Below are 21,997 nucleotides of genomic sequence, written 5' to 3' on the forward strand. Positions count from 1 at the left end.
AGCACCAATACAACCTGCCTGAAAACAATGACCAGTAGAAACTGCAGTCATTTTCATTATTCTTAGCAATGATTTCGGAATCCTTGTAAGTATTAGCTAGGTTGCCACTTGTTGTTCGCCTATTGAAATTTAAGTTCATGAAAATAAATAGCTAGCCAGCTACTTAACCCTGTTGCCCAAAGCGAACGTTATAAGCGGCCGGCTAGCTTTATCTGGCTAATGAGGCTCGACCGCACCGGGTTATGTGTTGTGAAGCTAGCCACAATACGGATTAGGCACAATAGTGTCGTTTGCGGTTTGCCTTCAAAATAAAAGTATGTCATTGACAGTGATGCAAATGAATACAAATAGTAGAATTGTCATACCTTTAGTTTGAAGGCTAACAGCAAAGTCCACTATTGTGGCTAATCCTTATTGTGGCTAGCTTCACATAGATGGGTCCGATCACCATTAATCAAATAAGAACTGTCTCATATATTAGGGTTATTTTAGATGATGACACCTAGCTATATAGTTAACTAGCTAACTATAGCTACTGAAACAGATTATGTCGTTTTGCTATGTTTTTGGGGAAGAACATTGTTTGCATTTATGAGCTATCTAGCTTTTTTTATGACCAGCACTGTAGGTGTGCGAGACAACTTTACCAGCATCATAGCAGACGTATCAATGAATCGTCGTGACATATGAAATACGAGTGATAGTGTAATCAATTACTACGTAAAAAATGTATGAACGCGTTAAATTATTAAGTGACGTGCAGTCATATTCAGGTCCTGATTGGTCAACAAGCTTATTTGGCACGTCTAATAGTGTTAAATAGTATATTTTTTGACAGGCAAAGACCCAAACGGCGTTCCATAGAAATCCCGGTTGAGAATGAAACAACTTAACAAATAAACCACAAAACAGCACAGCAAGTAAGTGAAAGAAATATGTCTTGATGTTTTACTGGTAATGGGGACATACGTAAATGCCAATAAAATAACTTTTTGGTCAGTGTGGTGTGTGTGTGTAACCTTTATTTAACTAGGCAAGTCAGTTAAGAACAAATTCGTATTTGCAATGACGGCCTACCCCCTGCCAAACCCGGACGACGCTGGGCCAATTGTGCACCGCACTATGGGACTCCCAATCACCACCGGATGTGATACAGCCTGGATTCGAACAAGGACTGTAGTGACGTCTCTTGCACTAAGATGCAGTGCCTTAGACCGCTGTGTCCATGTGTGTGTGTTAACTATTTAACTGTACTAGAATGCTTAAAAGGGAGCTAAAATGTTAAATATCTGTATTGTTTTTTGGGCAAGGAAAATATCGCATATCGGTATCGGCCAAAAATGTAATATCGGTGCATCACTAGTCTGAATACTTCCCGAATGCACTGTATGTGAAAAACATTTTGTAGAAAAATATTTAAGTTAAAAAGTTCTACCCCGATGACATTTTTTAAAGATTTGTGGGGAAAAGGAAACACCCTCCGGCTAGAAATTCACTGCAGGTTTTGAAAATCACAATTTTTCTTAGTTTTAATCTTACTCTGTGATGTCACAGAGAAGCATTTTTTTAGGTCATTCCTTATCTTTTTAACTACAGATCATAGAATCACACCATTTTCACATATTCAGACACTGGTATGGTTCTGGAGGTAATGAATATGAGATTGAAAAGTGGCAGAATTGCCCTTTAAACAGAGTCCAATTTATCTTTATAGGCCTACTTGGTTATTGCGTAGCCTATTGATAGACAACTGGTCTAGAGAAGAGAGAGAAGGCCCTAACCCAGCCATTCTCTATGGTGAGATGTATGGCTGTAGAGTCAGTGTAGATGCTGGGAGTAGTATAGTACAGTACTTACATTAACTTTGAAGGCTTGAACTGTGTTATCCAGCAGAAGAACATTACAGACCACCTCTGTGTGATGCCTGTCTTGTGCCAGCTCTGATGCTCGGACATTGTCGTTACTGCCAGCTGGCAACCGGGAGCGTGAGGTCATTACTGTCCACACTGGGTCTGCAACACAGAGAAACAAAACAGCAGGGTGAGGGACCTTATATTATACTGCATTTAAATACATTACATTGTTCCAGAGTGGCGCAGCGGTCTAAGGCACAGCATCTCAGTGCTAGAGGCGTCACTACAGACCCTGGTTCGATACCGGGCTATATCACAACCGGCCGTGATCGGGAATCCCATAGGGCGGCGCAAAATTGGCCTTGCATCGTCCGGTTTAGGGGAGGGTTTGGCCGGGATAGGAATTTGTTCTTAATTGACTTGTTTAGTTAAATAAAGGTTAAATAAAAATAAAAATTCTGCAATGGAGAATGGTTAGCCTCCTCTTCAACACCAGTATAACATTTTTCAAAATGTTGTTCATTTTCATAATTTTTTTTAAACAGTCGGCAACAGCATATTTGAGTCAAGTAAAAAGAATAAAGACAACGCACTCCTCTTTAAATCTGTGACTGACGCTGATGATGTCATACTTCATTCTAGTATTATCTAGAAAGAGATCCCTGTCAGATGCAAGGCCCTTGGTCCTTTATGGTCCATGCTCTTACAGTCAGGCTGCAGTACAATGAAAGGATTCAGTGAGGCATGACCCAGTTCACTACCGCTGGGAGGAAGAGAGCTGCACACACTAAAGAGGACTTCCCCAGGAGGGTTAGCAGTCTTCACGTCCCCACCAGAGTTCCCACAGAGACACACACACACACACACACACACACACACACACACACACACACACACACACACACACACACACACACACACACACACACACACACACACACACACACACACACACACACACACACCACACACCACACACACTCTCTCTCTCTGATGGATGCTGTTAGGCCTAATTCTGAGTTATAAAGTTGTAATAACAGGGGGAAGGGTGATAAATACTTATTAAAATCATATTTCACAATCATATCAAATTTTAGGGAGAAAAGTGACTGCAGAAACATAGAAATTGTTTTAAAACAACTAGGATAGGCTATATCACCTTTGACCTTTTTCCTGCATGACATCATCCATTGACCGCACACGGAAAGGTCCCGAAATAAACAATGGCCACACCAGCAGCAGAGCTTTTGTCAGTGACAATGGTGTTCCTGTGAAGGTCACAGTGCAACACACAAAGACACGCCGAGTCGCTGTACGGTGTTGTCACACTGGACCCGTCTCCAGAACTCCCACTTGGGTCAATACCCTGTCACGGGTCTCAACTTCTCACAGTTAGAGGTTAAATCAGGGGGATCAGACGCTTCAAAACCTACTAGCTATTATTCTATCACGTTTATCCATTATTTAAACATGCACTTTGTCTATGTTTTCCATGTTCTGAATTCTTGAATGAAATGGTCAAACTAGGCCTAAACAATATCTAGGGAGTGGAGCTGTCCTGGCCTGAATCATACCTTATTATCTATTCAAGTCTATTCAGGACATGACCGTTTTTGTTTACGCCTACCAATAGAAAAAAGCCAAACGTCCCAATGAGTCTCAGGTTTAGACTAAGGTTATTTACAACGCAGGCCCTCCTTTGAACAAAGTTGCAGTCCAAAAACATCACCTCCAGTGTGCAGATGTCAACACGTGGAACAGTCACAGTAGAAATCCTAATAAACATACTGATCCATAAATACCTACGTTGACCTTTACTGTCTATCACTGTGTTTGTTTGCTGCACTTTCTGTCACCATAGCATCCAGGACAACCACACAAAGTTGGCAGTGGATGGCCATGGCAGCTAGCCTTGAGTGTGGGGTGGGTCCATCCAATAACCATGAACTTGAGGGATGGGAACAGATAGACTGTGTGACAGTGTCAGTGTAGCCTGCTTCCAACCTGGCTCGCCTGCCAACACCACCACCCACCATAACAGAGTTCAAATCATAGGCTGAGTCTCTGGGGCCGAGTGACCTTTCAGTAATAGAGCCACAGCTCTGGATTACTGGAGCTGGGTGGAGAGACCAGACAGACACCATGTCAAATGCAGAGGAGCTAGCCTACCTTGAATCCCAATGCAACTCCTAGGCCCTAGACCGAAGTTAGTAACCTAGCTCCTGAATAAAGTAGGCTACACATTGCTTTACAGATCAATCAGGTGATATAATGGCCTACCGTTGTCTTGGTATTTTCACACCAAGTACAACAGGACAGCATTACCTATCTGATACAGTAATCACTATGGGTTATAAAACAGAAATATCTTATGTACTTAGGCTACATTCATTCTTCAAAGCATCTGTGTACAATAAACTGTTATGACAGCTAAGGGACATAATCGTTTTATTAAACCTTGGCTCCTGAAACACTCCCACCCACTCCAGCACTGCATTAGCATGCTGTGTGTACAGCTCAGACACATATCCCCCCAAGAGAATACAGTACAAACAACAAGGGTCATGTTCATTAGGCATGAAACAGAAGAAAATTGACTAAAACAAGGAGGGACTGCTTGGACTTGTCCAATAACAAACACTCATTTTCGTTTCAACACGTTTTGCTACAGTGTGGCCTACTGAACACAACCCTTATAGGTTATGTTCCACACACAAAGGGAGTTCCCCTTCCTCTCAGATCTTCCACTCTGCAGACCTCAGTCACCACATCTGAGTCCCAAATGGCATCCTGTTCACCACAGGGCTCTGGTCAAAAGTAGTGCACTATGTAGGGAATAGGATGCCATTTGGAGGGCTAGCATCATTAGATCAACTGCGGAGCGCCACACATGCATCACAGATCACACACTCATGCGTGACACTAGAGAGCGTATGCCCTCTTTTTTTCTCTCTTTCCACTATTCTCAGTTTTTTTTTCCGTGCGTGGTCTAGCAAGCCTTCTTAGCTTTGTGAGGCTAAAGCCAACAGTAGCTGACAAGCCATTTAACCCTGGGCACAAATCTAAACAACATTGTTCACGACAGAAGAGATTCACTCTGAAAAGGATTCTGGGTCGCAAATGAAATCAGCTGCATTCCTTTGCAACATATGTCCACACAGAATTGAGCATCATGATGAATAGCCTAACAAACACAATTATGTTGTCGATGGCTGTGAGCTAGAGGTTAGAGAGCGTTGCCATTGATAGAACCCCCTTTGAGGCCATTCTCGTTCTCCCTGATTCCTTCCTTCCTCCTCTCCCATTCTTAAAGCTCCAGAGGCGTTTGTTGATACCGATCTCATTCATTCAGATATTTAGCACCAGCAGCAGTGTAGCTAGTAACTTACCACCCCGAACTGTGGAGGTGGGGACACTACAGTGTAGACCCTCTAGTGACTCATCCTTGGAGCTTCATGAGCACATATGTGTTTTATGTCATTAACCACACACTTTTCAGTTGTCTGCAGCACACACTCCGTTGCTTGGTTTCATCTGTTTCAGCATTTACATTTACATTTAAGTCATTTAGCAGACGCTCTTATCCAGAGCGACTTACAAATTGGAAAGTTCATACATATTCATCCCGGTCCCCCCGTGGGGAATGAACCCACAACCCTGGCGTTGCAAGCGCCATGCTCTACCAACTCAGCACACTCCCCCTTCTCCCCAATCAAACCCCATGTACTCCATCACTCTCATTCACTGCACTGTCAAAAAAAGCCTTGCACTTGACAATAACTGACCCAGTCTCTAAAAATGTGAGGCTGCTTTGGACAGATGGAGAGAGATGGAGCCGTGTGGGTAGGATACAATCCTCCTCTTCTTTCCACTCTTTCCCGTCATTCTCCACTATAGCCCTGCAGCTCTTCATCAGAGAGAGAGACAGTTGAGATTGTGTGATAGCAAATGGCTGCTCCTCTATATTCCACTATGGTCAGCAAGGAGGCAGAGAAGGGAATATTATGATGACATCAGTGGGGATTCTATAGATTCCAGGGACGATGCCATTTCTGTGAAGCTCTATTCGCTCAGGCTTTCTTTGCAGCAGCAGGTAGATTAGAAGCCTAGTGTTTCTATGAAGTCAGTCAGTGCACTAAACTAGAGCGTCCATATTTCTTGTGATAGGACCCGAGCACGGGGTCTTGCATCCAGCAGCATGAATACAACATGAATATGTGTCATAACTGCATTATTACGAGCACGGGGTCTTGCATCCAGCAGCATGAATACAACATGAATATGTGTCATAACAGCATTATTACAGACAAACAATACTTGTATGTAATTCTGAGTTCATTATGTCAACCAGCTAAACCAGTGTGTAGCCTACCTGGAATCAGAATCAGCGGGGTCTCTCTGTGTACTGATTCAAGAAAGAGGTTTATCCATCTATTGACCCAGACATATATTTAGCCTCTACCTTCTCCCCTGGCCTACACTCCCTCCCAGAACGAGACATAGGTTAGAAGTGCACACTCTATTCTGTTCGGTTCTATTCTAGTTAACTGTAGCCTATAAGGCTGTCAACTGGCATATGACAGGGACAGAAAAATAACAACACATTGATGTTAGCTAGCTAGAAAGCTAGCCACCAGGCCATCAAATACTTGTCACTGTCACTAAGACAAGCATCAGCTAACGTAGAGGTGTAGCTATACTGTCTCTGGATAGACGAGCAGCTAGTTAGCTAACTTGCTACAACAGCTGTGCTATGCAAGCTAGCAAGCTAACCATGGCATGACGTTATTATTATGCAGGCTGCTTAACGTTACCTTCATAAACTGCGCCGGTAGAGTCCAGGTTTTGAGGGATACAATCAAGAACACAGCAATAAGTGGGCGAGGTGGTGCAATTCAACCGCTGCAGGTCCACAGAAACCTCCTCATCGTTCGCAGCAACATGCACTCGCTACGGCCGCACAGGTTCGTTTCTTTTCAGCACCACAGCGATGATGGACCCAGGCAAACGTCAATACAGGACGCAACCATTGTAATGCGGGCAAGGCAAGCACCAGCAGGTAGGTATGATCACACAAAAAACAGAACTTCCTTTCCGCGGTCCCCAAATTGTAGTTCAATTTAAAGACAACCCCGTTTGAAGACGTTTATCATTTATATCGCTGAAGCATAAACCATGGGGCATCAACGAAACATGGCGTAAACTCCACAACACATTTTTTTGAACGGGGTTGATGTCTGTCAAACTAGTAGGCGTGGCATTTGAGGCGCAGATTTCACAACACGCACGCGCGCAGCCTACATTGTGAGAAATGGGAGAAATATTAATACTATTCTTATTATTATTAGATTGTAGGTAACTTCAAATATTTGTCCATAAACGTAGTTTGTGTGTGATATATTAAAAGCGTAGTAAATATGTAGCTACCTTTGCAAATAAATATCCTATACTCCCATCTTGTGGCCAATTCTATGTTCATGCCACTTCTATTTGAGATGAAAGGTATTAACTGGATTATTGTGTATAGTTTGAAAATGAAACGCAGAAACTCTGATAGTGATCCCCATTATTGTACACTCCCATTTAGAACTGCCCACTTTTAGGTAACACGTAAGTAACATTAAGGTATAGTCTACTTACAATTATTCATGGGGAGTTTGTAAGTTGTTAATAAATAGTTCTTTATTCGTTTTTTGTAGATAGTTTATAGATACTTTGTAAATAAGCAATAGGCTATACATTGGTTGAAAATATACTTATTTTTATATGGTCACATCTGGACTGTAGTCACTATGGAATGCTCCATTTCTACAACAGGGGGATGCTGTTCAAATATTGTTACGCTTTACCTCCAAAAATGGCAGGTTAAAAACATTGCACATTGAAAGTCAATAATTTAAGCACTTAAATTAAGCGCGACAAACTCTAAATGGGACCTATAATCATTAAAATAATGGCTTATTTGCGCTAAAATAATAAATGTTGACCCCCCTTCTCCCGCGTGAAGCAAACCTATCGTATCAGCTGTTGCAACGCAAAGTAACTGTTACATTTTTGTGGCAGATGCTGGACTTTCCAGCAGCTGTGATATGAAATGGATTAGATATAAATGTACAGATCTGAATGAAGTCAGCTTTACAACATGAGAAGGCAGGAAATGTGACTTCATGCAAGCGACTTTACAGTGAATATATTGGGGTAAGCTATTTTATTTAATCGGCAACGACATATTGCAATGTTTTGGGATGTCTGGTGTTTTCAGATATAAAGTCACGGCTAGTAGTATCCTACTGAAATGTGTGTGAAAGTCCAATTATACCTTGGAATAATAGCGAATGGCGAGGAATTTTACAATACCGAATCCCACTTTATCTGGTTATGCCTAAGCAAAGAATTGTTCAACTTTGTTATGGGATCGAATTTGGCACTATAAAAACAAAACTGTTCAGTGGGTATATGGGATTTTGTGAATCACAGAGGAATGGGGATTTATGAATCACAGAGCTGACCGATCACAAATGAGGTGTATGTGTGCGCGAAGTGTGTCTGAGAAATAAGGAATCACCCAGACTACATAGTCCTCGATCAACAGGTTGTGCTGGGCAGATAGGTCTACGTAATATGCGATTAGAACAGCCTTTGATGACATATAACTGAAAAATAACTTAAAGGCCTATCTTGCATACTTTGAAAAATATATATATTTTCATAATGACTCTAGAGCAAGGATCATCAACTAAATTCAGCCGCGGGACGATTTGTACTTGAGCTGGTGGTCGGGGGGCTGGAACATAATTACAAATCATTTGTAGACTACAAATTGTCCACAAGGACCACAAATATATATAATTTTTGCCTAAAACAGTAATTTAATAACTCGCTAACGTTTGTATAAGATCACGTGTCTCTCTATTATGCGTGGGAATACTTGAGAACAGATTTCTTAAATTAAAATCACTTGGAGCTGATTTCCTGGTGTTTTTACAACCTTTTATGTAAAAAGAATTGTTTTTGTTGCTGCTCTTAACACTTTGGGGGACAACCCCCCCCCCCCCCCCCCCCCCCCATGGCTGCCAGTTGGGGAACCGTGCCCTAGAGAATATGATACCTCTTGGAACCCTAAGAAGTACCCCCCAGAATAAGGTCTCCCCAGGCCCCAGGTTCGACTGAGAATTATTATTGGTTGGTCGGCCCTAGTCCCATTCTCTGGCTACAATATTGTTCTGGAGGACCTGTAAGTTCCACAGGCATCTGGGTTCCATTCCTGCTCTGGCCAGGGATGCAGGCTACAGTATCCACTGAGAAAGGAAACCCTCCACTTCCCGCCATTGTTGACTTCAGGAAGGAAGAACTCTCTGTGTGACCTCATCCTGTTAGACCAGTGAAATTGTATGGAGCTTCAGGCTGGGTTTGCTTACTCATGGCGTGTGTGTGTGGGTGGGTAATTCCCTGACTTAAGTACGTCAGTAAAGATCCAGCAGACAAGGAATAGACAGCGACAGTACAGACCTCAGCCTTGTTTGAGTGTTTGATGGTTTCAGTGAAAAAAGTGTGGGTATTTCCAACATAAGAAGGATAGTGTTTTGGCCCAGTGAGGAAGCAACTATGTAAGGGATGGAAGATAAACATTACGATGACCGTGTTTTCTATGCATTGCAGTGAAAAGGAAGGATCTCTGCTTTTATAATATTAATTTAAGATGTATATTGATCTATTATTGATCTATTACCACACCTGTGCCATTTCATTTGTGATTTTTGTCAGGTATTTTTGTCCAGAGCAAGAGAGGGGCAAAAAGCCCATTCTAAATGGCATCAGTCAGACATACACCATCTTCCATCTTCCCTCTGTGTTCCAGGTACAGCATAGCTGTCACTATGGCAACCAGCGCTGTTCCCAGTGACAATCTCCCCACGTATAAGCTGGTAGTGGTGGGGGATGGGGGAGTGGGGAAGAGCGCTCTCACCATTCAGTTCTTTCAGAAGATATTTGTCTCTGATTACGACCCCACCATCGAGGACTCCTACCTCAAACACACTGAGATTGATGCCCAGTGGGCAATATTGGACGGTAAATGGATTTATAGATAGCACATACATTACAAATAAAAAGCCCAACCTGTTAACCTGGCCAAAAGTACTAAATCGTTTCCCCAGAAATAACCTTTGGAATGTACTGAAGAACAAGATTGAATGTTCTGTTATAAGGAGAAAAAAGGATAACATTATGGTGCTGCCATTGTTAGATGTGAGGGATCAGCACACAGTTACACATATTTATGAATAACCAGGATCATTCATAATACTGTTCTCAGTGTAGATGTTATATGTGTGACCTGTCTGATCGTGCATGTGTCTGTCTCTGCAGTTCTGGATACAGCAGGCCAAGAGGAGTTCAGTGCTATGAGGGAACAGTACATGAGGACTGGGGACGGGTTCCTCATCGTGTTCTCTGTCACAGACAAGGCCAGCTTTGAACATGTGGACCGCTTCCATCAACTCATCCTCAGGGTGAAGGACCGGTGGGATTTACTACTTAACTTCCCACCGGTGGCCGACAGTCGTTCATGCATTCAGTTATTCATGCATTCATGCATTTATTACTCCGTCCATTCGTTCATTCATTCGTTCATTTGTTCATTCGTTCATTCATTCATTGTTATTTTCCTTATTTTTTAGGGAATCCTTTTCTATGGTTCTTGTGGCCAACAAAGTGGATCTGCTGCACTTACGTAAAATACCCAGTGATCAGGGGAGGGAGATGGCTAGTAAACACAGTGTGAGTGAATGTGTGAACTTTACATGTACAGTGGCAAGAAAAAGTATGTGAACCCTTTAGAATTACCTGGATTTCTGCATAAATTGGTCATAAAATGTGATCTGATCTTCATCTAAGTCACAACAATAGTCAAACACAGTCTGTTTGAACTGATAACACACAAACAATTTTCATGTCTTTATTGAACACACCGTGTAAACATTCACAGTGCAGGGTGGGAAAAGTATGTGAACCCTTGGATTTAATAACTGGTTGACCCTGCTTTGGCAGCAATAACCTCAACCAAATGTTTTCTGTAGTTGCGGATCAGACCCGCACAACGGTCAGGAAGATTTTTGAACCATTCCTCTTTACAAAACTGTTTCAGTTCAGCAATATTCTTGGGATGTCTGGTGTGAACCGCTCACTTGAGGTCATGCCACAGCATCTCAGTTGGGTTGAGGTCAGGACTCTGACTGGGCCACTCCAGAAGGCGTATTATCTTCTGTTGAAGCCATTCTGTTGTTGATTTACTTCTGTGTTTTGGGTCGTTGTCCTGTTGCATCAGCCAACTTCTGTTGAGTTTCAATTGGCAGACAGATAGCCTTACATTCTCCTGCAAAATGTCTTGATAAACTTGGGAATTCGCTTTTCCGTCGATGATAGCAAGCTGTCTAGGTCCTGAGGCAGCAAAGCAGCCCCAAACCACGATGCTCCCTCCACCATACTTTACAGTTGGGATGAGGTTTTGATGTTGGTGTGCCGTGCCTTTTTTTCGCTGTAGTTTCATCTGTCCACAGAATATTTTGCCAGTGGCGCTGTTGAAAATCCAGGTGCACTTTTGCAAACTTTTTTGCAAACTTTTTTTGGACAGCAGTAGCTTCTTCCGTGGTGTCCTCCCATGAACACCATTCTTGTTTAGTGTTTTACATATCATAGACTTGTCAACAGAGATGTTAGCATGTTCCAGAGATTTCTATAAGTCCTTAGCTGACACTCTAGGATTCTTCTTAATCTCATTGGGCATTCTTCGCTGTGCTCTTGCAGTCATCTTTCCCTTACGGCCACTCCTAGGGAGAGTAGCAACAGTGCATAGCTTTCTCCATTTATATACATTTTGTCTTACCGTGGACTGATGAACATCAAGGCTTTTAGAGATACTTTTGTAACCCTTTCCAGCTTTATGCAAGTCAACAATTCTTAATCTTAGGTCTTCTGAGATCTCTTTTGTTCGAGGCATGGTTCACATCAGGCAATGCTTCTTGTGAATAGCAAACGCAAATGTTGTGACTGTTTTTTATAGGGCAGGGCAGCTCTAACCAACATCTCCAATCTCGTCTCATTGATTGGACTCCAGGTTAGCTGACTCCTGACTCCAATTAGCTTTTGGAGAAGTTATTAGCCTAGGGGTTCACATACTTTCCCCAACCTACACTGTGAATGTTTAAATGATGTATGTGTGTGTTATTAGTTTAAGCAGACTGTGTTTGCCTATTGTTGTGACTTGGATGAAGATCAGATCAAATTGTATGCTCAATTTATGCAGAAATACTGGTAATTCCAAATTGTTCACATATTTTTTATTGCCACTGTATATAATCTACAGATATTGTTTGATCTCCATACTCAATTCTGAGCTTTTTAATTTACAGATAGCTTACATTGAAACAAGTGCTAAGGACCCAGCCATGAATGTTGACAAGGCGTTCCACGAGTTAGTTAGAGTAATCAGGTATGTTACCACCACAGATTATTTAGAGAAGGTTTGTCTGTTTGATACAAAAGCTATGAGAGCGCCTCTCTCTCTCTCTCTCTCTCTCTCTCTCTCTCTCTCTCTCTCTCTCTCTCACCCAGGCAACAGATTCCAGAGAGGAGCCAGAAGAAGAAGAGGAAAACTAAGTGGCGGGCTGACAGGTCCACTGTCTCCCACAGACTGCACTGTGTTGTCCTATGATGGTTTTTACTTGTACAGCTGCTCCCTACAGGACAGGGGGAAGATGATTACATTTAGGAGTGTTTACTCTCTACACAGAGTTCCAGGAGGCAGTTTGTACCCTCTACCCTGACACATGAGTTAGGTAGTAGGGTCAGGTCCAACAGCACAGGAGTTGCCCGGACATGGGATGTGACTGACTAAAAGGACCAGTGGAATAATTTACAGCTCTTCTGAGAATGTGCACTAATTTACTCAACTACATGGCGATAAAGTGGCATCAATACTGCCTTTATCTACCAAAGAAGCTCTTTGACAGAGAAACTGGACATATGGGCTCACAAAGATCATCTGTAAATAATTAGGACACACTGTAGCAGGGTCACACAAACATCGTTTTACTAAGAGGTAGGCCTTTAAAACTTGGTCCATGTTTTTTAAAATCATTTTCTTGTGATAGTCCCTATCATTAAGATGGAGGCCATTGAGTAAAGCACTGGAAGGAGGGAGGAAACAGAGCTTTCCCCAGCGAGGGGGAGTATAGTAGAGAGGGGAGTGAGAGGAGGGGAGAGGATGTGTCTGTTTGTGTTGGAATCAGTGGGCCTGTCAGACAACAGAGAGAAGAAGGGAAAGTGAGGAAAGAGATACAGAGAGAGAAAGAGAGATTCCAAATGCATAGCATCTGGCAAAGGGACTCCAGACATTGTGTCAAAGCCTGGGAGGCAGCCAATGTGTAGCCCCATAATTTATACATGGACAATGTCTTTCTAATCTCTGAACAAGACTGTTATATAACTGTATTGTAGCTCTTTGAACACACCAAATGTCTTATTTGAATGTACACTTATGAACCATGACCATTTTGACTTATCAGTGCTCACTGGATGTAGTTGTGTACTTCTCAAAACACTTTAAACACACTATTGTAGTGTTTGTGTGTGCGTGCGTGCCCCGGATATGTTGTGGCCTAGACGATGAAATCTAATTTTCACATGTGAATATTAGTTTTCTTTGCTACTATTTCACTATTTATTTTATATAAGTAATTTATTGCTGTGTTATCATTAGTACAAGGCTACCTCAGAGAGGCACAAAGCACAGAGCTTAACTAAGAAATTGAAGGAACAAAAGATGTGTAAGCAAGGTATAAATGTGTGTTAATACATTTTGTGTTATATTATATATGTGTACACATCTTGGGTAAACTGGTTTGTCTGGATAAAACCATAATTATAATGACACAGAAGACTGTCTGTCTGTCAATCTCAGTGAATATTAGTGTGTTGATGGTGCCCTCCAGTGGATGTAAATGTAATTGCAAGAATGGAACAACATTTAGCATGGTTGTACATTTGGCCCTTTGTTCTGGGGGATATACAGTCAATTCCACATTTTGTTGTGTTACAGTCTGACTTGAAAAAAGCAGACATTGAATATGCCTTTGAGCATGGTGAAGTTATTATTACACTTTGGATGGTGTATCAGTACCAAGTATTTATTTTGTTAGTCACTCTCACTCAGATAATATTATCAAGGCATACTGTAAGTCATGGCAAAATCTGTAGAAATGCAGAAAATTTGCTTCAAAATTACAAAAAATGATGTCTGCCACATGGCAAAATGAGTAGAATTGCATAGAATTTGTTATAAAATTGCAACATTTTCTTTCCGCTGTATGGCAAAAGTGTAGAACTGCAGAAAACGTCCTTTAAAACTATCTCTATGCCCCATGGCAAATGTGTACAATTGCATGAAATTTGTTATAAAATGTGAGATTTTCTTTATCTCTGCCCCATGGCAAAATGGGTAGAATTGCAGGTAATTTGCTTTAAAGGGCAACTTTTCAACCTCATTTGCATTATCTCCAGCACAATACCAGTGTCAACATTTGTGAAAATGGCTCATTTCTAAGTTTCATAGAATTAAATATAAAGTTGAAATGTTCTACCCGATGACATCATCAAAAGTTAAAAAAAATAAAAAAAAATATGTAAACTGATTTTCAAACAATATGAGATTCAAGGGGATGTGGGGGGCAAGAAAATACCCTACCCTGTGCTAGAAACTCGTTCCAGGTTTTGAAAATCAACGTTTTTACATCTAAGCATTTTTTAGGACCTTATCTTTTTAACCACAGATCCTAGAAGCTATGTTTTCACATACAGTGCCTTTGGAAAGTATTCAGACCCCTTGACTTTTTCCACATTTTGTTACGTTACAGCCTTATTCTAAAATTTATAAAATATTTTTCCCACATCAATCTACACACAATACCAAATAATGACAAAGCAAAAACAGGTTTTCAGAATTCTTTGCTAATTTATTCATCATAAAAAACTGAAATATTATATTTACATAAATATTCAGACCCTTTACTCAGTACTTTGTTGAAGCACCTTTGGCAGTGATTACAGCTTTTAGTCTTCTTGTGTAACGCTCGTCGTTAGATGAGAAGAGGAGGACCAATGCGCAGCGTGGTAAGTATCCATTTTAATAAGAATACTTGAACAATGAACAAAAACAATAAACTGACAAACGACCGAGACAGTTCCGTATGGTGAAGCACAGACACAGAAAATAACCACCCACAAAACACAAAGAAAAACAGGCTACCTAAATATGGCTCCCAATCAGAGACAACGACTGACACCTGCCTCTGATTGGGAACCATACTAGGCCAAACACAGAAATAGACAACCTAGACATAAAACATAGAATGCCCACCCACATCACACCCTGACCAAACAAAACATACAAACATACAAAGCAAACTATGGTCAGGGCGTGACATCTTGGGTATGACGCTACTGTCACGTTCGTCGTATTGATGAGACCAAGTCGCAGCGTGATATGAATACATTCTTCTTTTAATAAAGAAAGAACACTAAACAAACTAACAAAACAAACGTGACGCTATATACAACGAGTGCTGAAACAGGTAACTACACATAGACAAGAACCCACGAAACCAAAAGGGAAAATGGCAACCTAAATTGGACCCCAAATCAGAGACAACGATAAACAGCTGCCTCTGATTGGGAACCAATTCAGGTCACCATAGACCTACAATTACCTAGACTTACAAAAACCCCTAGATCTACAAAAATCCTAGACAAGACAAAAACAAGCATACCCACCCTCGTCACACCCTGACCTGACCAAAATAATAAAGAAAACATAGATAACTAAGGTCAGGGCGTGACAGCTACAAGCTTGGTACACCTGTATTTGGGGAGCATCTCCCATTCTTCTCTGCAGATCCTCTTAAGCTCTGTCAGGTTGGATGGGGAGCGTTGCTGCACAGCTATTTTCACGTCTCTCCAGAGATGTTCGATCTGGTTCATGTCCGAGCTCTGGCTGGGCCACTCAAGAACACCTGTCCCGAAGCCACTCCTGCGTTGTCTTGGCTGTGAGCTTATGGTCATTGTCCTGTTGGAAGGTGAACCTTCGCCCCAGTCTGAGGTCCTGAGTGCTCCGGAGCAGGTTTTCAACAAGGATCTCTCTGTACTTTGCTCCGTTCATCTTTGCCTCGACCCTGACTAGTCTCCCAGTCCCTGCCCCTGAAAAACATCCCCACAGCATGATGCTGCCACCACTATGCTTCACCATAGGGATGGTGCCAGGTTTCCTCCAGACGTGACGAATGGCATTCAGGCCAAAGAGTTCAATCTTGGTTTCATCAGACCAGAGAATCTTGTTTCTCATGGTCTGAGAGTCTTCAGGTACCTTTTGGCAAACTCCAAATGCTGACATGAACAAAATGTGGAAAAAGTCAAGGGGTCTAAATCATTTCCAAAGGCACTGTATGTAGACACTGGTTTTGTGCTAAAGATGATGAATACGAGGTTGAAAAGTGGCAGAATTTCCCTTTAAAACACTCCACCCCATGGTAAAATGGGTAGAATTGAAGGAAATGTGCTTTATAACTGCAAAACCTCTCTCTGCCAAATGGCAAAATGTGCAGAATTGCATGAAATATGTTATAAAATTGCTACATTTTCTCTCCACCCCATGACAAAATGTGTAGAACTACAGAAAACTTGTTTTAAAACGGCAACATTTTCTGTACGCTTCATGGCAAAATGGGTAGAATTGCAAATTAACTTTAAAACGTACATTTTTCTCTCTGCCATCAAGAGGGGTTCTACTAAAACATTTTGCCCTTGTGGTGATGGGGTGCCTCAATCAAATCAAATCTCGCTTAGGGCCCCATAAGCCTAGATCCAGCCCTGGTCACCACAAAGTCTTGTCCTTCCTAACTCAATATTAACCTAAACGACAGAGTGAAAAAAAGAAAGCCTGTACAGAATAAAAATATTCCAAAACATGCATCCTGTTTGCACTAAGGCATTAAATTAAACATGCAAAAAACATGGCAAAGAAGTTAACTTTATGTCCTGAATACAAAGCATTACTGTATGTTTGGGGCTCATCCAACACAACATATCACTGAATACCACTCCTCATATTTTCAAGCATATTTTCCTTCGGCAAGGATTAGTGAGGCAAAATCCTAGAGGAAAACCTGGTTCAGTTTGCTTTCCAACAGACCCTGGGGATACAAGTTCACCTTTCAGGAGGACAATAACCGAAAACACAAGGCCAAATATACACTGGAGTTGCTTACCAAGACAACATTGAATGTTCCTGAGTGGCCTAGTTACAGATTTATCTTAAATCAGCTGGAAAATCTATGGCAAGACTAGAAAATGGCTGTCTAGCAATGATCAACAACCAATTTGACAGAGCTTGAATAATTTTTTAAAGAATAATGTACAAATATTGTACAATCCAGGTGTGCTCAGCTCCTAGAGACTTACCCAGAAAGACTCACAACTGTAATCGCTGCAAACAGTGATTCTAACTTGTATTGAATCAGGGCTGTGAATATTTCTGAAAATTTGATATTTCTGTATTTCATTTTCAATAAATGTGCAGAAATGTCTGAAAACATGTTATCACTTTTTCATTATGGGGAATTGTGTGTCGATGGGTAAGAAAAAATATGAAGATTTAAACCATTTAAAATTTTCAAGGACTATGAATACCTTCTGAAGGCACTGTATCCCACTGAAAGCTAAGCACTGAAATAACCAAATCTAGTTGTCACGTTCGCTGGAATAAATATCGGACCAAGGCGCAGCGGATGTTGAGTTCCACATAATTTAATGATAAAGTGAAACTTAGCAAAGACAAAAACAAATAAACAATAAACTAACAACGAACCGTGACTACAGAAATGCTACGTGCACTAACTCAAAACAATATCCCATAAAACACAGGTGGAAAAAATGCTACTTAAATATGATCCCCAATTAGAGCAACCAGCTGCCTCAAATTGGGAATCATACAAAATCACCAACATAGAAAAACAAAACTAGAACCCCACATAGAAATAATAAACTAGACTAACCTCCAGTCACGCCCTGACCTACTCTACCATAGAAAATAAGGGCTCTCTATGGTCAGGACGTGACAGTACCCCCCCCCCCCCCCCCAAAGGTGCGGACTCTGGCTGCAAAACCTGAAGCTAAATGGGGAGGGTAGATGGGGTGATTAGTGACGGTGGCGGCTCTGGTGCGGGTCGAAGAAACCGCTCATCCCGCGGATCTGTCAGCATTGGGGGCGGCTCTGGTGCGGGACGAAGAACCCGCTTAGCTCGTGGATCCAGCCATGGACCCGGGCTGAACACTGTGCCTGGACCTCGGTGTCAAGGAAGGCTCCTGCCATGGAGCGGGACTGGACACCAGATCTGGACTGGACATCAGTGCAGAGGAAGGCTCCTGCCATGGATCAGGACTGAACACTGTGCCTGGACCTCGGTGTCAAGGAAGGCTCCTGCCATGGAGCGGGACTGGACACCAGATCTGGACTGGACATCAGTGCAGAGGAAGGCTCCTGCCATGGATCAGGACTGGACGCCGTATCTGGACTGAGCACCAGGGCAGGAGAAGGCTCCGGCCATGGAACTGGACCGGAAGCCCGCCATGGAGCGGGACTGGACGCTGTGCCTGGACTGGGCACCAACACAGAAGAAGACTCTGGCCTTGGAGCTGGGCCGGACGCCGTGCTTAGACTGGGCATCGGCACAGGGGAAGGCTCTGGCCATGGAGCTGGAGGTTTTGGACCGCTGACCATCGCAGGAGGTTCCGGACCGTGGACCGTCTCAGGAGGTTCCGGACTGTGAAACGCCGCCGGAAGCTCTGGACTGGTAACCGTCGCCGGAAGCTCTGGACTGGGAACCGTCGCCGGAAGCTCTGGACTGGGAACCGTCGCCGGAAGCTCTGGACCGGGAACCGTCGCCGGAAGCTCTGGACTGGGAACCGTCGCCGGAAGCTCTGGACTGGGAACTGTCGCCGGAAGCTCTGGACTGGGGATCGTCGCAGGAAGCCTGGTGCATGGGTCCGGCACTGGTGGTACCGGACTGGTGACACGCACCTCAGGGCGAGCGCGAGGAGCAGGCGCAGGACGTACCGGACTGGGGAGGCGCACTGGAGGCCTGATGCGTGGGGCTGGTACAGGTGGCACCAGACTGGTGACACGCACTTCAGGGAGAGTGCGGGGAGAAGAAACAGGACGTACTGTGCTGTGAAGGCACACCTGAGACCTGGTGCGTATAGGCTGCATCAATTGTACCGGTTCGATGACACACTTCGCACGACATGTGCGAGGAGCTAGCACAGGACTCACTGGGCTGTGGAGGCGCACTGGAGACCTTGCGCTTAGAGGGGCAGCTCCGGACTGAGGGGTAGCTCAGGACTGAGGGGCAGCTCCGGACTGAAGGGCAGCTCCGGACTGAGGAGCAGCTCCGGACTGAGGGGCAGCTCAGGACTGAGGGGCAGCTCAGGACTGAGGGGCAGCTCCGGACTGAGGGGCAGCTCAGGACTGAGGGGCAGCTCAGGACTGAGGGGCAGCTCCGGACTGAAGGGCAGCTCTGGCAGCTCCTGACTGAAGGGCGGCTCTGGCAGCTCCTGACTGACGGGCGGCGCTGGCAGCTCCTGACTGACGGGCGGCGCTGGCGGCTCAGGACAGACGGGCGGCTCTGGCGGCTCAGGACAGACGGGCGGCTCAGGCGGCGCTGGACAGGAGGGAGACTCAGGCGGCGCTGGACAGGAGGGAGACTCAGGCGGCGCTGGACAGGAGGGAGACTCAGGCGACGCTGGACTGGAGGAAGACTCTGGCAGCGCTGAGCAGGCGGGAGCACCTGTAGTGCGGAGACGGAGAGACAGCCTGGTGCGGGGGGCTGCCACCGGAGGGCTGGTGCATGGAGGTGGCACCGGATAGATCGGACCGTGAAGGCGCACTACAAGTCACGAGCACCGAGCCTGCCCAACCCTACCTGGCTGAATGCTCCCTGTAGCCAAGCCAGTGCGGCGAGGTGGAATAGGCCGCACTGGGCTGTGCTGGCGAACCGGGGACACCATGCGTAGGGCTGGTGCCATGTACCCCGGCCCGAGGAGACGCACTGGAGACCAGATGCGTTGAGCCGGCTTCATGGCACCTGGCTCGATGCCCACTCTAGCCCGGCCGATACGAGGCGCTGCTATGTACCGCACCTTACGGCATAACACGGTGCCTGCCCGGTCCCTCTTTCTCCACGGTAAGCACGGGGAGTTGGCTCAGGTCTCCTACCTGGCCTAGCCACACTCCCCATGTCCCCCCCTCCCAAGACATTTTTGGGGCTGCCTCTCTGGCTTCCAGCCGCACTTACCTGCAGCCTACTCAAACCACCGCCTCTCCGCTTTCGCTGCCTCCAGCTCAGCTTTGGAGCGGCGATACTCTCCAGCCTGTGCCCAGGGTCCCTTGCCGTCCAGAATCTCCTCCCAGATCCAAGAGTCCTGCGATTGCTGCTGCTGCTGCTTTTGCCCGTTACCACACTGCTTGGTCCTTTGTTGGTGGGTGGTTCTGTAACGGTTTTCTTCGTCCTCCTCTGACGAGGAGTAAGAAATGTCGGACCAATGCGCAGCGTGGTATGTGTCCATAATATATTTTAATGATACAAACGAACACAGAAACAAAACAATAAACGATACGTGAAATACAAACCGAAACAGTTCCGTGTGGGACAAACACTATCACGGAAAATAACCACCCACGAAACCCAGGTGGAAAAAGGCTACCTAAGTATGATTCTCAATCAGAGACAACTAACGACACCTGCCTCTGATTGAGAATCATACCAGGCCAAACGAAAAAACCAACATAGAAAAACGAACATAGATAACCCACCCAACTCACGCCCTGACCATACTAAAACAAAGAAATAACAAAAGATCTAAGGTCAGAACGTGACACAGTGCCATCTAGTGGATATAAATGAATTACAGCTATTTGCTTTTACCACCTTGCTACATTGAGAATATATCAGATATTTCATATTTGCTTGCTAGGCTTATATATCCATGTTATTCTATATGTATTTTATTCTATTCTATATTCTACTTTTCTGGAAGCGAATAAAGTGAGAACATTATTGTTTTAACCTGTTTTAAACGTACAGTATACTCCCATTTTATTTGGCATATTGTCAGTATAGTGCTATAAAAAAGTATTTGTCCCCTTTCTAATCTTCTCTATTTTTACATATTTTTGATACTGAATGTTATCAGATCTTCAACCAAAACCTAATATTAGATAAAGGGAACCTGAGTGAACAAGTAACACAACAATTATATTCTTATTTCATTCATTTCAGAAACAAAGTTATGCAACACTCAATGCCCCTGTGAAAAAGGAAATTCCCTCTTACACTCAATAACTGGTTGTGTCACCTTTAGTTGCAATGACTCCAACCAAATGCTTCCTGTAGTCGTTGATCAGTCTCTCACGTAAATGTGGAGGAATTTTGTTTCACCTTTCCATGAAGTGCTGCTGTAACTCAGTGACATTTGTGGGTTTTCAAGCATGTATTACTTGTTTCAAGTCCTGCCACAACGTCTCAATTGGGATTAGGTCTGGACTTTGACTAGGTCATTCCAAAACTTCAAATTTCTTTCTTTTTAGCCATTTTCATGTGTGTTTTGGATCATTGTCCTGCTGCATGACCCAGCTGCGCTTCAGCTTCAGCTTACAGACAGATGTCCTGATTTTCACCTGTAGAATTCTCTGATACAGAGAAGAATTCATGGTTCTTTCTATTACGGAAGGTCGTCCAGGTGCTGAGGCAAGAAAGCGTCCCCAAACCATCACACGACAACCACCATGCTTGACCATTGGTATAAGGTTCTTACTGTGGAATTCAGTGTTTGGTTTTTGCCAGGCATAATGGGACCCACTCTGACCTGCAGCATCAGGTAGGTTCACAGCGCAAGCTACACAGCCTCCTCATCCTTTGGTTTGGCTTCTCTTCAAGGTTACCCACCACTTTGGCTTGCTAGGAAGGCCTAATGTTTCTTTATATTTCGCCCTTTTTTCTTTTCATTGTTTTTGTTGTCATTTTCAATTTTCAAACATT

General features: G+C 43.7%; 2 protein-coding genes across 6 annotated transcripts in view; one reads left to right on the top strand and one right to left on the bottom strand.

Moving 5' to 3' along the window:
- LOC139566402 (tyrosine-protein phosphatase non-receptor type 4-like) overlaps window positions 1-7,094 on the bottom strand; it is a 43,320-nt gene extending 36,226 nt beyond the window's left edge. For 2 of the 4 annotated variants that reach the window (XM_071387540.1, XM_071387539.1), the window contains exons 1-2: window positions 6,668-7,094; window positions 1,858-2,012 (exon numbers count right to left, since the gene is read on the bottom strand). In XM_071387540.1, the coding sequence (XP_071243641.1) occupies window positions 1,858-1,995 (138 nt within the window). In that variant the 5' untranslated portion in view covers window positions 1,996-2,012; window positions 6,668-7,094. The remainder of the gene's footprint in view (window positions 1-1,857; window positions 2,013-6,667) is intronic. The other 2 variants (XM_071387543.1, XM_071387542.1) reach the window with 1 other exon arrangement.
- A 797-nt stretch (window positions 7,095-7,891) lies between these two features.
- On the top strand, window positions 7,892-13,784 carry LOC139566404 (ras-related protein M-Ras-like). Of its 2 annotated transcripts, XM_071387546.1 has the most exons (6): window positions 7,892-8,051; window positions 9,712-9,923; window positions 10,221-10,374; window positions 10,532-10,631; window positions 12,263-12,342; window positions 12,465-13,784. In XM_071387546.1, exons 2-6 carry the CDS (start codon window positions 9,731-9,733, stop codon window positions 12,562-12,564), a joined length of 627 nt encoding a protein of 208 aa, XP_071243647.1. In that variant the 5' UTR covers window positions 7,892-8,051; window positions 9,712-9,730; the 3' UTR covers window positions 12,565-13,784. The 2 variants fall into 2 exon arrangements, with proteins under 2 accessions (XP_071243647.1, XP_071243646.1); XM_071387545.1 differs by having other exon boundaries at window positions 12,263-13,784.
- Window positions 13,785-21,997: the final 8,213 nt, after the last annotated feature.

Source organism: Salvelinus alpinus, chromosome 38 (assembly GCF_045679555.1).
Source record: "Salvelinus alpinus chromosome 38, SLU_Salpinus.1, whole genome shotgun sequence".
Lineage (NCBI taxonomy): Eukaryota > Metazoa > Chordata > Actinopteri > Salmoniformes > Salmonidae > Salvelinus > Salvelinus alpinus.

Bases quoted from the DNA above. Each gene is read 5' to 3' on its own strand.
- LOC139566404 (XM_071387545.1), top strand. From the start codon at position 9,731: ATGGCAACCAGCGCTGTTCCCAGTGACAATCTCCCCACGTATAAGCTG. The intron at 9,924-10,220 runs GTAAATGGATTT...CTGTCTCTGCAG, and splicing joins CCAGTGGGCAATATTGGACG to TTCTGGATACAGCAGGCCAA. The intron at 10,632-12,262 runs GTGAGTGAATGT...TTTAATTTACAG, and splicing joins AGATGGCTAGTAAACACAGT to ATAGCTTACATTGAAACAAG.